General features: G+C 36.6%; 1 protein-coding gene across 1 annotated transcript in view; it reads left to right on the top strand.

Moving 5' to 3' along the window:
- The window catches only part of RYR2 (ryanodine receptor 2), a 274,869-nt gene that overhangs the window by 118,601 nt on the left and 140,247 nt on the right, over window positions 1–16,021 (top strand). The window contains exon 4 of the mRNA XM_017745069.1: window positions 8,716–8,736. Coding sequence (XP_017600558.1) covers window positions 8,716–8,736 — 21 coding nt within the window. The remainder of the gene's footprint in view (window positions 1–8,715; window positions 8,737–16,021) is intronic.

Genomic DNA, 16,021 nt, shown 5'->3' with positions numbered 1-16,021 from the left:
AGGGAGTCCTGTATTGTTGTATATGATTTTTGTAGTTAATGCTTGTTTCTGCAGACACTGCTGATGGAGTGGAATGTGCTTGTAATTATGGTGGCACATGCAGCTTCCACTCCTGAAGCAGCCTTTGACAGCTGACAGTCTGTTGACAAATATGCAGAACACTCACTTTTTTTGAAAGATGTTTCTATTTAAAAAAATATTGGGATGAGTCACAAGATAACGGTACACAAATAGCAGAAGGAAAGCGACAAACTTGGAAATCCTGTTTTTTCTTAGTGGTGATTATTTAATGTGGCAAATTGACATAGTCTAGTGTATATGTAGGTCATTTGGCAATGGCCTATTTTAGTTAACCTGGGTACTCAGGCATTTTGGTCTTCTGTAAAATTCCATTTCCAGGTGGTGTTTGTTTGTTAAAATATAAGTGATTTACTGTGGATAGCTCAGCTTCGTCAAAAGAATTTGTGCATTTGCCCAAATTTTAATAATGTCAGTAACTGATTAAATCCTTTGGCTGTTCCAAGAAGTTTCAGGTGGGGTTTCTTATTCTCTCTCCTCAGCCATATGTCACTATTTTTTAGGTACATTACTTAGGGAAATACAAAACCTTTTTCCTAAAGAAACAACTTGTTGGTGGGTTTGGAGATCTTCAGAGGATATTAGGCAGCCAGCATTTGCCTCTGCCCAGAAGACCACAATTCTCTTTCTGTATGCTTTCTTGGTATTACTGCAAGAAGTATGAGACTCCAGTGCTTCTTGTGGCTCTCTGAGTATTCCAAGAAGCTGCAAAGTATAAAATTTTTTTTAGGGAACTGAGACCTTTGTGTGGAAATAAAAGTTTAAGCACAGACTTGCTTGGTTTTGAGACTTCACAGTCTTTTTGCAGCTCACGTCTGACCCTACCCGAGTCCTTTCTCAACTCATATATGCCACAGCATGGGCTGAGAGAAGAAATAGAACATGCAATAACCTTTCTACTGAGATTTCTTCTGAAATTCCAGTGACTTTTCCAGCTTTTCCCAGAAAAATTTCAATCATTTTCATAGACAACTTAAAGATTTTGATCATTTTATGTAAAAAAATAAAGAAAAATAATGCCTTAACACAAGGATCTAAAAGCTTAAGCAAGCGATTCATTAAATAAACTGATCGGTGGATCTTCATGGTTAAAATTGATAATTTCTGCTTGATATAATTTATCAGTGAAGCACAAAAATTGTTTTGTTTCATGCTAGAACATTTTTCTCTCATCTTATTCTTCCTTTCTTTTTTCACCCTAGCATCTTATTCACAATGTCTTTTACCACAGGCCACTCTTTGAAACCTTTTCTGGATAAGACAGGACAGTGTTTAGGGGCTTTCCATGCGACTTGACATGGAATTCTCTTGAGGACTTGAAGGCTACAAATATAGCTGTTGGTTTAAATACACTGGAGTAGGAAGCATTTTCTAAATTCTTTCTTACATGCTTATTCTGCTTGTATTTAAAGCAGTTAGGAGATTTTGGTTCACAACCATCTCCTTTTATAATCTAACTGCATTTCATAAAGAGAAATTTCCTTTCTTTTGCTTCCTAATTCTGGGTGGATTTTTCATTTCTATCAGCTTCCTGTTTTTGTTTCGGCCTATTGGATCAGTTCAAACTGAGGGCAAGACTGGACTAATCAAGAAGTCAGATTCAGAGAACCAAATATGAAGGAACTGTATTGTAGTTGGAATTTGGAAAGAGCTTCTTGAAAATGGTATTGTGAAAGTGATTTTTAAAGGGAGTGATGCAAACATATTACATTCACTCATGTCTAAGTGAAGACTTCAATCTGTGAAGAAATGCTTAGCTAAAGGTTTCATTTGTTCTACAGCTTGGCATGATGCCTTTTCCTGGCCTTAAAATCAGGAGTCAAACACAGTCAGAAGGGGAAAAGGGATTTTAACTCTGTATTTATTTTAAGGATAAAATAAAGACATAAACCTATGTCTAGGTCAAATGCACCTCAATGCCCACCGCAATGCATCCCCCAAAAGATCTGGTATATCATTATAGGTCTTACTAATTAGCATATCTATCAAAGATTCCCCAATGAGAGGCTGGAATGAGCCCCCCTCCCCAAGGAATCTTCCCCTGGATGGTTCTGTCTTAGTTTACCAAATGTGTTCTGGAGAGGACCTTGGGGTCTGGGGCACACCAGCTCCTACTTATGAAGCTTCTAAAATGTTTAGTCTCCTAGCTGAACAAACAAGTCCAAGAATGTGGGCAAAAAGCACTAAGAATACAGAAGCTGTAAAAAGGTATAACGGGGTATAAAAGAAAAGGCAAAAAATCTTCATGGCATCATTATAACCAAATAAATGGACTGCTATTGAATTAATTACCTTTCTAATATAAACCTGACACTGATTTTTGCACATTTTAGTGTACAACAATAACAACAATAAAACACAGGTATCAGTTTCTTTTGCATCGATACAACATTTTTCTTTTTTTTTGTTATTTTATTTCATTTGATAGCTTTTATTTCCTTTATTTATGTTGTTATATTTTGGTCTGCTGCATATCTTTCTAGTCTTGTGAGACTGATTGTTTTTATACATTGTTGTCTCATTCATGTTACTAACAGGAGATCTCTGGAACAGAACTGATCGACTAGTATGCAGTCTACTTACTGACACTAATATCCAACTTTTCTTTCCTTCTTTAGTAGCATTACTTCTAGAATGTCTGTATTTTCTTCCAAATATCACAATCTTCACTTTGCCCTCCCCCCTCCCCCCAAATCTAATTACATTAGAGAAGCACTGAAATGGAGACAGAAATAACTCATGGACGACATAAGAAAATAGCCATCAAACAAATATCTTTTATTTAAAAGTCTCAGTAATATTGTGGTAAAGCATTGTAATTAAGGCTAGGAGTTTTTCAGACTTGTGCACTAATAAATCAATGTCAGACCTTATTAGGAGAATGAAAGCATTTGGTTGCACACGTTGTGTGTGAATTCAAAGCTGAACCGTTTCTGTAATATGAAAAAATTTAATTTCACAACCTCTACTCCAATATTTGACAACTTCATTTTTCAGGAAAATGCTGTCTGCAGATACCCATCAGTTAGGCAACATTCTAGCTAAATTGCATCATGAGCTTGTTAACTCCCATCTAATCATCCAGTCATGGCTGATTAATCACTCCTCCTGGTGCCTTGTTTTATTAAAATCTGTTTTCTTTGCCACTGACCAGCAAACTGCTGTCTAATTTCATGTGTGGGATAGTCTTTGCTGAGGGGATTAAAGTGAAGCCCGTATCCTCCAATCTGAAGGGCTGTGTGAAGGAATCATCACATGCAAGTGTCTTGCATGTATAATTATCCTTCTGTGTTTAAGGAGTAGGAAAAATGTGTGTTTTCTCACAGAGCTAAAAAGCTTTCCTGTGCTGCTAAGATAGAATGGAGCCATTTTGGGATAGGAATGCAAGTGTAGCTGGTGGATTTTTGAATATTCAAATCACCTATCTCCAACTGTGGAACTCTGAATTCATTAACTACTTTGTATTAGTAAGCAGCAAGATAACACGGAGAGCTGGCAGCTTTGTCATTTTCTCAGCATGGGAGGAGGGCGAAAGTAATTTCATCCCTCGTGCCAGCTGAAAGAGGTAACACCTCCCTTTTCTTTTAATAAGTGTTCTGTATGTTAATGAATAAGCCAAGTTATCAAGGTACTTCCTTAAAAAAAAAGTATAGAGATTGGAAGTTAAATGCACTCTTGACAATTTAAGCTCTCTGATTCACACTACAGTAGCCTAGTTAATAACCTATTTGAAAGCTAACAGCAGCTGTGAATATGACAGGCTGAGAATGTTTCCAGGTTTGCCAGAAGAACCCCCACATGTAGGAAGGAAGAATCAGAAATTAAACAGAGGTTTCTTGATATAACAAACCAGAGCTGTTTTAGTTTCCTAGTGCTACCTTTCCTGATAAGAAAGTTTTCTTAATCAAACTTCGGAGCAAAAAGGCCAAGTTATAGCTTCTTATTTCTACACTTTGAGTTTTTTCATTAGTCTAAGGATTGTCTACAGGTACCAGGCATAACTTAATGAAAAAGCAAAATGCAGTAATTTTCTTAAGAATTTCTTTGGATAAGTCTTTATCAGATGGTGGTGTGTCATAAAGAGGGACAGAGTTGCTTCATCCAACAATGTTAGCTTGTACTTACTGCAAGGTCTTCCCTCCCAAACTTTGAGTTTACATGACCTAAGTGCTTCTTACTGCAAAGAAAGTGACAGGAAGGAGAGGAAGAGGATCTCAGTGTTTAATGCATTGTGGGTTTTTGTATCATGTAGATGAACATAGATATTTGCTACCAGTGGAAAACTTTATGAAGAGATAGTTTAAAGTCTTATTCTACTTGAAATGCTGACTACTCACAGCTATTTTATAGATGCCATACTGCGAATAGGAAGTAAAACAGTGGGGAAAAAAAAGAGTGGAACTTTGGCAGAGAAACAGGTACTCTCATTTTCTCCTCAGTGCACCTTATTTAGCATCAGAAGTGATTGTTAGCAGGCCATTTCAAATAAGGCACAAAAAGAATAAGACTTTGCTTTGATCAACTGCACTTTGATCAACTGCAAGTACTGGAAAAGATCAAGAATGGCAGGCACAGTATTTTTGCACTCTGCTTATCCTCAGGGTTAAGCGAGGACAGGAATAAAATCGTTATCTATTTCAAATCACAGAATTGTGACAAATACTTCTGGCCTGGCACATGGGCTCTTCTTTAGTGTGTGCACCATGTTTGGGATGAGGATGTATGGCTTGAAAGTAAACATTTTTATTATCCTAGACAAGTTTCCTATTTTGGAGGTAGATAGCAGCAAGCCTGTTTCCAGCCTTACCATGACCTTTGGAGCGCTAATGTGCTCAAAGTTTTCTTTCTAGGGTGATGGTCAGTAAAATATTATTTTGGGGGAAGAGAATTTACTTTGTTTCTACTCAGTAACATTTTCTGATCAAAGTTGCATGCAGAGAAGGAGTTAAACCAAATAGGCATGAAAGCACAGCTCTTGAAGCATCCTGAAGACAAAAGTCTACACTGGAAGACAATCCTGGGGGGGGGGAAGAGAAGACATATCATCAATTAGTCTGTTAAGTATTAAATTTAGAGAATCAAGGTGTCTAATAAAAGAAGCTAATCAAGTGCTATAAAAGAAGTAAAGAATACAATTCAATTTGGAATCTAGTTCAATTCTACTTATTCTCCCCTTGCTTATCTTTATTAAAGTTTTAGACAAAGGTTTTGCTAATGTTCTCAGTTTCCACAACAGAATTCAGACTTGTCATATGGCAATGTAGCCACTAAATTTTGATATCCAGTGTTAGACAGGGTCATGCTTTTGTTTGGTTTTTTTTTTTTTTTCCCCTCAGAAAATCTTTGAGTACCCAGGTACATGAGGAAAGAATATTTCTAAGTAGCGCACTGCCTTTGAGGTATATATGTTTTAATATGGATCCTGAATCATCTGCTGGAGGAAGTGTTGTAAATCCAGATAGTATTTGGGTAAAGAAAAAGAGAAAAATCAATATATACCTACCTAAGTGTTTTAGTTTTCCAGACAATGTGACTTAATGGTCCAGAGAGAAGATGAGCCAAATGAAGAATAGTTATTGAATTCCAGGGATTTGGATTTTTTGGGACAAGGCAGAAATTCCTGTGCTTTATAAAATAAATGATTGTACTGTTCTTTTGGATTGTGTTTAACGTAATGTATGATTGAAATGAAGCAGTTACTGCGAGATGCCACAGTGAGAGGGAACTTAAGAAGTGACTGCCAGTCCCCGCCTGCCATCCCCCCAACCCTTCCTAAACTTTAAACCTTCCTAGACTAGTTGAAAGATCTATACCTCCTAACAGGTGAACAACTCAGCAAAACCTAAGCTGAGTAATTTATGGTAGGAACAGGTAATTCCAAGTCCAAGGAGCATTAAGCACTCCAAAAAAAGGGAGATAACAAAATGTGGTCTGGTAGAAGAGAATGTTGCTTGTTTATGGGTTTTTCTGTTTGTTTGTTCAGTTTCTGTTGTGTATGTGGATTTTTTGTTTGTTCTGTTTTGTTAGGTTTTTAATTTTTTTTTTTTTTTAGTTCTTTCCCTGGATTAATGACCAGTGCATATATAGCAACAATAACTTTGAATTTTAGTGTTTCCTGAATTTGGATGTGTACTGGGAAATCCATGGGAAAAAGGGGTTCCTTCTAGTCTTGAAGACAGACAAAAGATGGAGGTGTCAGTGTGAAAGAGAATCTGTATTTAGATGTGTTGTGAAGCATCTGCTTGCTTTTTTTCTGAATCATAGCTTACATCTTGGATACAAGCACTAGATGGAGGTATCCATTGTTTCCTTTCACTTCTGTTTATGTGAGCTTTACATTTATTTTGTCTACATTAGGACAATTGCTCTTGAGTATGAGTCATCTTATTTATTTTTAGCTTTACCTAATCTGCATTCCTAGGAATTTCCAGATGAGTGAATATATTATTATATGATGCTTATGCTTTTTTCTGCCCCCAAATGGGATAGTAAATGTCCAGGTCACAAGTCTTCCAGAACAGGTTCCAAAAGGAGACAAAATTTTATCTCCATAAGTTGCACAAACAAGTTTTAGAACTTGGGACAAAGTGGTCTGTAATAAAGAGAGGTCTTCTTTTCACTTGAGTCACTCAAAGAACTCTCCCACAGATGAAACCGGAGCACAGCACACCTGGGAGGGCTCTGACAAAACTCACAGCAGAAGGCCTATAAAATACAGCTGTAATTACGAAAGAAAGATTCTATTGTGCTGTGCACTGTACCAGACTTTCAGAGTCAGATCTCTCTGGATAAATTCATAATCTTTCCTGTGTAGGTGTCAAACTTCATGGTTTCACAAGGGTACGTGCATCGTTCAAGTGGTTGTCCTGCAACACTACTGTTGACAGTTCTATTTAAACATGAGTATACCAATACAGAATTAGTGTATACCATGTATAAATACTTGGCAAATATTGCACCTGACTCTTGAAGCTAACTGGTGTCCATTAAAATAAAGTAGATGGACAATTCAGTAATTATATAGCAATTAACTGTAAAACTGATAAAGTATGTTGAGCTTTGAGTGGATTCTCTCTGATAACAGTTGTGGCTGCCTTGTTCACTTACATTTTGGGATGGCAATTTCTTCTCAGAGCAAGGCAATAAAGCATGCATCACCTCTTTCTAGCATTGTCACACAGGCAAATTCCTTGCAGTGCTGTTTTCAGAGCATACACAATCTTAAAAAAGCAAAAGATGTATCAAAGGCAAGGTAATAAATAAAATACTTGTACATAAATCTAACTTGGTTATTCCTTACTCCTTTTTTTTAAGACAGCGTAGTTGCATTTTGATTTAAATCATTGCTTACTTTTATAATTTATCAACATCTTATCAAATATTTTCTTACATTGTATCTGTTTTAAAGCACTTAGCTGTTTTTTAGGAGACATTTCTGCGGCTGTGGTTGATAACAAAAGTCACAGTAAAGATTGCTAAAAAAATAAATAGGGGCAAATCAGAATTTTGTGTACTTGCAGCACTGAATAAAAATATAAAGCTGCTCTTTATTGGAAATGCATATTAAAACTGAGAAAATTTGCTTTAAATGGAGCTATTTTAACAGATGAGAACTAAATACATTGCCTTTTATTGCAGTAATTCCACAAGCAAGTTGACATCCAAATATTACTGGTTTTGAAAATTACTCCTGCTTTGCACTAAGCTATCTTAAATTATTAAACATTTATGTGGCATCTGCTAACAAAAGGTCAGTATGTGCCTGCAGTAAAACCACTGATGGCATGATATTCTGCAGCGTTTTTTTGTGCAAAGTCCAGAGACAAGTCTACTTCAGATATACTGCTCTTAGTGCCAACTAAGTATTTAATACGTAGTGCCATACTAACTGTTCTAGTAGATGAAATGTGTTGTAGTAGATATACTCAACCCTTTCTGAGACTGTAAGGTAGTCCAAAGACTTTTTAGAGAGATTAATTTAAAATCTGTTTCCTTAATGAATCCTGAAACAGTTTTGTTAATATAAAACCTTAAGCTTTTGGAGTCATTCTCACTTTCCCTATTGAAGAAAGGAATGACATTTTGGTGTGCTGTTCTCTGTTCTTATGCAAGATATTCTCATATGCTGCAGGTTGTAAGGTCAGGATTTGACAGGTACCCCTAATTTTAACTTTTATACTTGAGGCATTCATTAAAATGGCAAACCATGAATAGCAGCAATGAAACTCTTTCAAGTGAACGATGTTCACTAATGGCAGAGCTTTACTCAAGAGGAAATGGAGATATGATTTGTGGGATACTGTGTTCTGCATTTTTGACTGGTTGTTACTGAATACAGTGTAGAATTAATTCAGCATCAGTCTTCCTTTGCTGCCTGTTACCTGATTTTAGATGGACATTTTTGACTTCTAGACTTTGAAGTGCTTTCCACAAAATAAAGACAGAAAGTGGGGTATTGGCATTTTAAAGAGAAGATGCCAGGAGAATATCTTCATTACTAGAAGCTATAGAATAGAACACATTTTCTTTCATACTAGATACGTTCCTAAAAATATGAAATGTTAACTTCAAAATAGACTTTGACATGCTGTATTTAAGGAAAGAGATTTACTGATTTCTTGCTTTTTCTTTCTACAGCTAGTTGATGTGGAAAAATGGGTATGTGATTCTGTCTTTTATTCACTTGATCCCAAATGTTTCATGTTGCCACTGAGTCTAACCTGTCTGTTTTGATACCCTGTGTGTTCATGACCCTTCAACTTGCATGGCTCAAAAAAACCAAAAAAAGAGGTGAATACATGGTCATGTAAAATCTGGTCACTCCTGAATTATGCTACCAAATTTCATGTTACCAAAATGACTTTTACCTCTTAAAATTTGATCACAGAATTGTGTCATATAAATGTATGATTATTGCCTTTCAGTTTTGAGCCTTGCTGTCTGACGTTATAACTCCATTCTGTAACCCACCCTGTCTATTCCAGTATAGACACTGTAATCTTAAACTGCATGACAGTAAGATAATTAATACTGATAAGTAATGTGTGATGCTCTGTGTAACTGCAAATATACAACATACATTTAATGATGGAGAACAGCTGCTACAGAATAAAAACAATATTTCCTAGATCTTAGCACATAAAGCACAATTCTCTGCTAAATGTGTTGTTAAGGCCTTTCCTAATGTGTCTGTGTATACCATACATCTTTGTTTCGGCATCTGATATAACTCCCCTCTGTGGGACATATTTATGTATGTTTTTCTTCAATGTAATCTCTAACACCAGTGTTATGTATGAGTTAGTGGTCATAAAATGTGTGTAGAATTGTTTGTTCACCTTGAAAATATTAGAAGCCTCTCTGAAAGCTTGGACTACGATAGGTCTCCTTGGTTTCTTATTACTTAGTCTGGGCTGCACATGACCAGAGACAACCTCAGATGTCCTCTGAAATATGACCAATAACATAACTGGTTGCATTTTATTTCAGCCAGAAATTGCAGAATTTTAATCTGTGATTATTACACCTTTATAGTAAGTAGTGACTCAAGTTAGAGCTTGCCTGAGACTCCTGTATGTAAGTACATTGTTTAAATAGTGGCTTAGACTTTTCAATGCCCTTTCTACTGTACTCAAAAATATCTGTGTCATGTGACATATATGTTTATAATATTTATTAAACAATAACTGTAGTTAAGTCGTAATTTTTGCTAATTTTATCAGTATGACAGCATTATCCATATTCTGTGGATCTGGTATTTATGACAACCATCAATTCTTATACAATTGATTTTGAGTGTTTTTAGGCCGTATCTTTTCATTTTGTCACATTTTTAACTACAATTGAGAAAGCTTGGTTGTACATCTTTATATTCTTTTGTTTTATTCCTACGAAGAATTTTGCTATAAAGAGAAAAAAACAGCAATAAAAAGCATGTTCAGTACTCTACAGGCACCACTCCTCATACTCCACAACGCATGAAATATGTGCCAGAATTTTATGGGTGACACTGACATTGTTTATTTTTGACCGAAACGTTCATAATATGTTAATGGAAAATGTAGTATTACTTGCATAAATAGAAATCAGATCTGCTGTTTTGGTGTTTTGTTTTTTTTTTTTTAATTCAGAATTTAGTAACATCAAAATCTTGCTTAGGGAAGACTGCTTCATCAAAATATGTTCTTAAACCATTTTGAAAAGAACTGGTTCCCATGAAAGCAAAGCTAAATGTGTCATTCCAAGATACATTGGGTAAAGACTTTTCCTAATAGACTGAATCTTTAATCCAGACAACCTCACTGATGGGTATGGAGAGGGTACTGGCTTTACTTCATATATAACATTATTCTCTCTCGGATACAAGCCCCAGTCTGGCTTGAAAAGCAGATTTTGACTCCCTCTGTAATTCCAGAGTGTTACCAGAGGTCTTATGGTGGACTGGAGGTGTAGTGAATTAATGCAGTAGAAAGCTGGCTGTTGTAAAGCTGCGTGGTCACTGAGGCAGACACCTCACTGTAACACATGTATTTCTTGATAAGCCATTTTCCAATATAGAACACACAAGGTTAATGCAAGTTATATCTGTCTGTGGAAACCTTAAAGCCCAAGCCCAGAGAGAAACTTCATGACAAATTAATGAGCAAATTAGTAGCTGAACCATGCTGCAAGCAGTTTCATGCTGTTCAAAGGATAAGCTAAAGTCATTCACCTCTGAGCTGTTCTAGCCTGTAAAGTGTGCTAAGAGAGGTTCTAGAGGAAATTATTCCGGTTCCTGCATACTTCTGTCAAATTACTATAATTCTTCTTGTGATATTGTCCCAAAATCTTTATTCTACTTCAGGGATGTGCTGGCTGTTGAAGCTGGGTACAAATTAGATGGGTTTAAGATATTTCTTGAACTCTTGGTTTCATCCTTTTGTCTCTGAGCAGGTGTGAGTGTGAAGGCTTATAGGCCTGCTTCAGCGCAGAATCAAGCAGATTAAAGACATTTTACCAAATGTAAAGCCTAGTGGAAGTAAGGCTTACCTGTTACATCCTGGTTCCCATTTCGTATCTGAAAATGGCTTTTCTGCTTTTTATTAAACTACCAGGTTGGGGAACCCCCAATGTTTGATCAGAGGGACTTACTAAATTTCAACCAAAATTTAGAAGACCCTGAATGTATTTTCTTTACAGAGAAAATGACAGTAATGAAATAAGATTAGATTGAAAAACACATAGTGAAAGGAATTCCTTTAATCTCCCTGAATTTTTTTCTCTTTTAATATATTCATGAAATAAGGGAAATAATCTTAGTCTGTTTCTGTGAATTAGCAATGTGCTCACCAATTTGTGATCTCAAAGGAGGTGTTGTATACTTGAATACAACAGGACTAATGTACTCACAAAAGCACCTGTCTGTCTTGACTTTCATGACAGCTGCTTAGCTCTGCAACAGGTTTCAGTGTAAGGATAAGGCATTTTCTTGTGTGTCTCTGGTGATGTGATAATTTGGCCTTTTTTACACATTTGATTTAATCTAGTTGGTAAATTATTTTGAAAGTTTGGCATTAAGAGCCATCAAGAATTACTGTTTTCAGGAGAGATTTTTCTGAAGAGCTTTTTACCTGAATGGAAATGAAGTGTATTGTTTCTTAAATTTAGAGTACAAGGTACAAGAATTTTCATGTTTACCCTGGCTGATGGCAAAGCTATGGTAATTATAACATTGTAGGATTGTTTTCAACTTTTAGACAGAGAAACCTTTTCTGCTGAGGGTAGTGGTAATTTTTTTTTCTCTTCCCCTCAAGTAGTTACTATGTTAGTTCAGTTTTATGGCTCTAGCAAAACTAGCTTTCAATTTCTTTGGGGAAAAGAAACTTGCAGAGTAATGAAACACACTTTAGACACTTTTCAAAAGAATTGCTTTCATTACAGAGACTTCTGAGCTGAGAAGTAGTGAGTAAATTCTCTCTTTGATAGTGTGGACTGGATAAATATAACAAATGGATTTTGACTTGAGGAAACAAGCTAGGGTTCTTGTAGAGGTTGGACAGAGCCACAAAACAAAGCTTCGTAAAGGGAAATGATTCAAGTAACGTGTCTTCAGTGCTACTAAAGTAATTAATTGCACATCAGTACTTTATAATCAGCATGATTTTTAGGCATTAAATGAATTATATAAGGACAATTTTTTCCTATAATTTCTTGTTCACAGTTCATTTGCTTAAATATAGATTGATTTTTCATATTACTGTGGGAAAATATGCTATTTCTGCAGAAATATTTAATACCCCAATATAAAGAATTTGCATTCAGATTTTAGACGTAACATAGACTGCAGAGGTGGCTCAATGTAGGGAGTAATACAAGCAGTGGTAACTCAGTTATTCTAATACACATCATGAAGGAAATGTGAGATAGTACTGTATGATGTTAAAGTGAACAGGCATATCAAAATGGAGCGACTATGGAAATGCTGCTTAAAATGCTATACCTTCAGTGATAGTGTCAACCACATCTGTAATTCCATCCTTAGTGTACTGTATATTTTAGCAGATGTTAATTTTAGCCCAAGTCTAATTCACATCAGCAAAAGAAACTAATACAAACCTTTTCTAACTATACTTTTTAATTTCAAAAGAAATATCTGTGCAGATTGAATAAAACTTCTCAGTTAAGTAGTGGCATTTCCAAATGTATTCTAGGGTTCCTTTGGTGTTTCTCCTTTGGTCCCTAGTACAGATCTGAGAATTTCAAGCTGTGTTCTATGTAGCAATAGTAGTTTCTGTGAATTACTGCAAACTGTCTCAGTTTACTTGTTTTCAATACTTGTTGGTTAGGTTAACATAAAGATCTAATATTTCTACGTAAGCAGATGGAATACTATAAGAATTGTACAAAAGATATAGTCAGGAGATGACCTCTAAATTATAGGATTTTTAGCAATTTTCCTATTAAAAATTCCAAATAAAATAATAATATTTTTCTCCTTGCATCTAGCCAGAAAGCACAAGAATTAAGGTGAAATTATGATAAATTATAATAGTAAGTGATAAGCTATGCAAAAGCTGTCCAAAGAGCCAAGGAATGTAATGGCCCCAAACAGATGTAAATATTTACATTAAAAACACATCCTTAGTGTCCTCAGATAAAGCTTCAGTAAGTTTTAAATGTCACTATTTTGCTTTATTTTGAGAAAGAGGAAATAATTTGGATGATGAGTAGAATGATGGATGTTTTGTTCCTGAAATATAATGATTCAAAATTCTGCAAACGTTTTTTTATTACTTTTTGTTTTTCAAGTCCTGTTTCAAGCCATACATATAATCTGGCTGCTGAATGTTCAGTTTAGCTCCTCCACAAGGATGATATTTGTTTGATACTTTGCATTAATATAAGTATTTGTCCCCAAAAGGTCAGATAGCATGTGCAACTGAAGACTTAATCAGTGGAATATAATTATTCTGTTGTTGGTTACATTCAATTACCAGTCCTACCTCTCAGGACAACTTCTGAAAAAATTGGATGCTAGAAAAACAGCATTAAAAATTACAGCACACTGATTTCTTTAACAAGTGAAGGAGAAAGTGGTGTTTTTAATGCATTTAGTCATCAAATTTGCATTGATTTCAGTTGTACAGGATTTAACAGAAACACTTATTTGTAGTCCAGAAGCACATCAGAAGTCCAAATATGTCAGTACCTTTCTTCTGGATGCTCAGTAGAGAGCCCCCAGTGGATTAGTGAATTTCAGTATCTAATGGAATATAGGTGTTCTGTACTTAATGTTCACGTTGAAAGTACTTTAGGGGTTCACGCTGTAGACAGGGTAGGGTTGGAAAGTTATGTAAAGTCCTAATTATGTTCAAGGCAGGGAATCAAACACTTCTAGTGCTTAGTTGGTCTCATCCTATAGAAAATGTCAGCTTAATAGACGAATTGCATTATAGAAATGACTGTCTCTTCCTTGACCGTAAAGTAAGTCTACACAACTAGCCGACATTTACATGGCGTAGATAAATTTCATCCTTACTGACACTTAAAACTCAGCTTGTTTTTAATATGTTGTTTCATACTGGATATTGCATACATCTGTGTTGTTCTTTAGGGTGTGTAGAATGTCCTATTTCAAACATAAACATGACCAAGCTCTACAATCATCAGGGCCGCTCCACTGATGGAGTAGGAGATTTATGTATAACTAATATAATATGTCATCATGATTTAATCTCTTTTACTTTTAGCTGAGTTAGTGTTGAGGTGTGAAACAATTTCTTGTACTTGGTGTCTGTATTCATCTGTTTGTTTTGGTGTCAGTGTTTGACAAGTACCACCTTTCAAGAGCAACGGTATGTTGTGTTTTAGCCTGGCAGTTAAAGACCACACAGATGCTTACTCACTCCCCGCATCCCATGGGATGACGGAGAGGGTTGTGAAAAAAGGTAAAATTCATGATTTGAGATAAAGACAGACAACAGAACAGAAAATCAAGTTACAGCCTGCAGTCTGCCACTAAAGGGATTGAGAAAAATTCCTTAGTGGTATCATTTGTAGCTACTACTTGGCTGCCTTTGCTTCTGTTTCATATTGAAATTCCGGCATGTTCATCATGGCAGCACTCAGTGGCAGTGTGACTTCATTCAGGCCAAGATAATCTACTGTCGGTCTCCACTAGAATTAGAATTAGAGTCCGTTAGAATTTCACACTGGCCATATGGAACTGTTAAAGTGGGTTGTCCTGATCAGTCCTTTGCTCTCCAGTTGGCTAATCACCTTATGGATGGGAATCGGGGAATCTTGGTTGGTGTGACACTGCTGCCAATGCACCATTGTGGTAGTGATTGGCACCTGTTCTTCAATCTCCAGCTGTTTAATATCCTCTCTTCGAGGCAGCTGTACCGAAAGCCCACTGATGCCCTTAAGGATCCTTGACACACCCTCTCCTAAGACAGTCTATGCCAAGGATGCATGGAGCCTCTGGGCCGGTCACAATGGAGTGCTTTTGCCCCTCATTCCTGGTCAGGCTCACTTCAACCACCAACACAGTCAGTTGTTGGGCTCCCCCTGTCACTAGAAATACAAATGGGAATTGAAGGTTTTGCAACTTTACACTGGTGTCTACTGAGCCAGACTGCTGGATCCACACAGTCCAGTAAAGTCCAGTTGTCCCTCTTGTCCATCTGTCTGCAGACAAGGCCCTTGTAGTCTTAGCAGTAGTTTTGACTACTCACTTGTAAATATGAATCAGAAGTCCGTTCAATCAAGAGTAAGATCAGTCATTCTACTCTGGGGAGCTGCCCACAGGAAACTGGGCCAACAATTTTCCTGGAAGAACCCAATTTGTGATTGTTTTTCCTTGCAACTCACATACTTGTGCCCCTGGGACTGAGGTAGATTTTCCAGCTTAGTTCCTCATGTCCTCTCTGTAGTCATGCAGGTCAAACCACAGGGTGGTGGTGCTCTTTTGAGGAGAGGAAAGCTTACTTCTGATAGTTGAGATACTGGTCCGTACAGGTGGGGAGTAGGATCTCTGTGTTGCTGGACCCATTTTTCCACAGCTGAGATGATGAAGAAAGATTTTCTTCATATTTCTGGGGTTGGCCAGCCAATTCATTCACCTCCAGCATGGCCAATTTCCTCAGGTACTGGATACTTTTCTCCCTGGTAGTCCACTTGCCTACATGACATATAATATCTTCCTTGAAGGAATACCTTTCTTTCACACCTGACAGAAAGTCGCCTCCAGAACTAAGAACTTGTACCCCTTTTCCAACCACTTTGTCAATGCTTCCTTACTAGGAAAGGCATCCCAGCTGTTTCACTTCCTTACCCTTTAATTCCAGGCTACTGCTTCTGTTTTCCCCACATAGGAGCAGCAAGGTGACAATGGGCTTACCTAGACACTAGACAGGAGCTGAAATCTTTTCACACATCTCACAGCTCACTCAGGGACAGAGAG

The sequence above is a fragment of the Corvus brachyrhynchos genome, unplaced genomic scaffold (assembly GCF_000691975.1).
Source record: "Corvus brachyrhynchos isolate BGI_N302 unplaced genomic scaffold, ASM69197v1 scaffold70, whole genome shotgun sequence".
NCBI classification, from domain to species: Eukaryota; Metazoa; Chordata; class Aves; order Passeriformes; family Corvidae; genus Corvus; species Corvus brachyrhynchos.
This window is presented reverse-complemented; position numbering and strand designations above follow the sequence as displayed.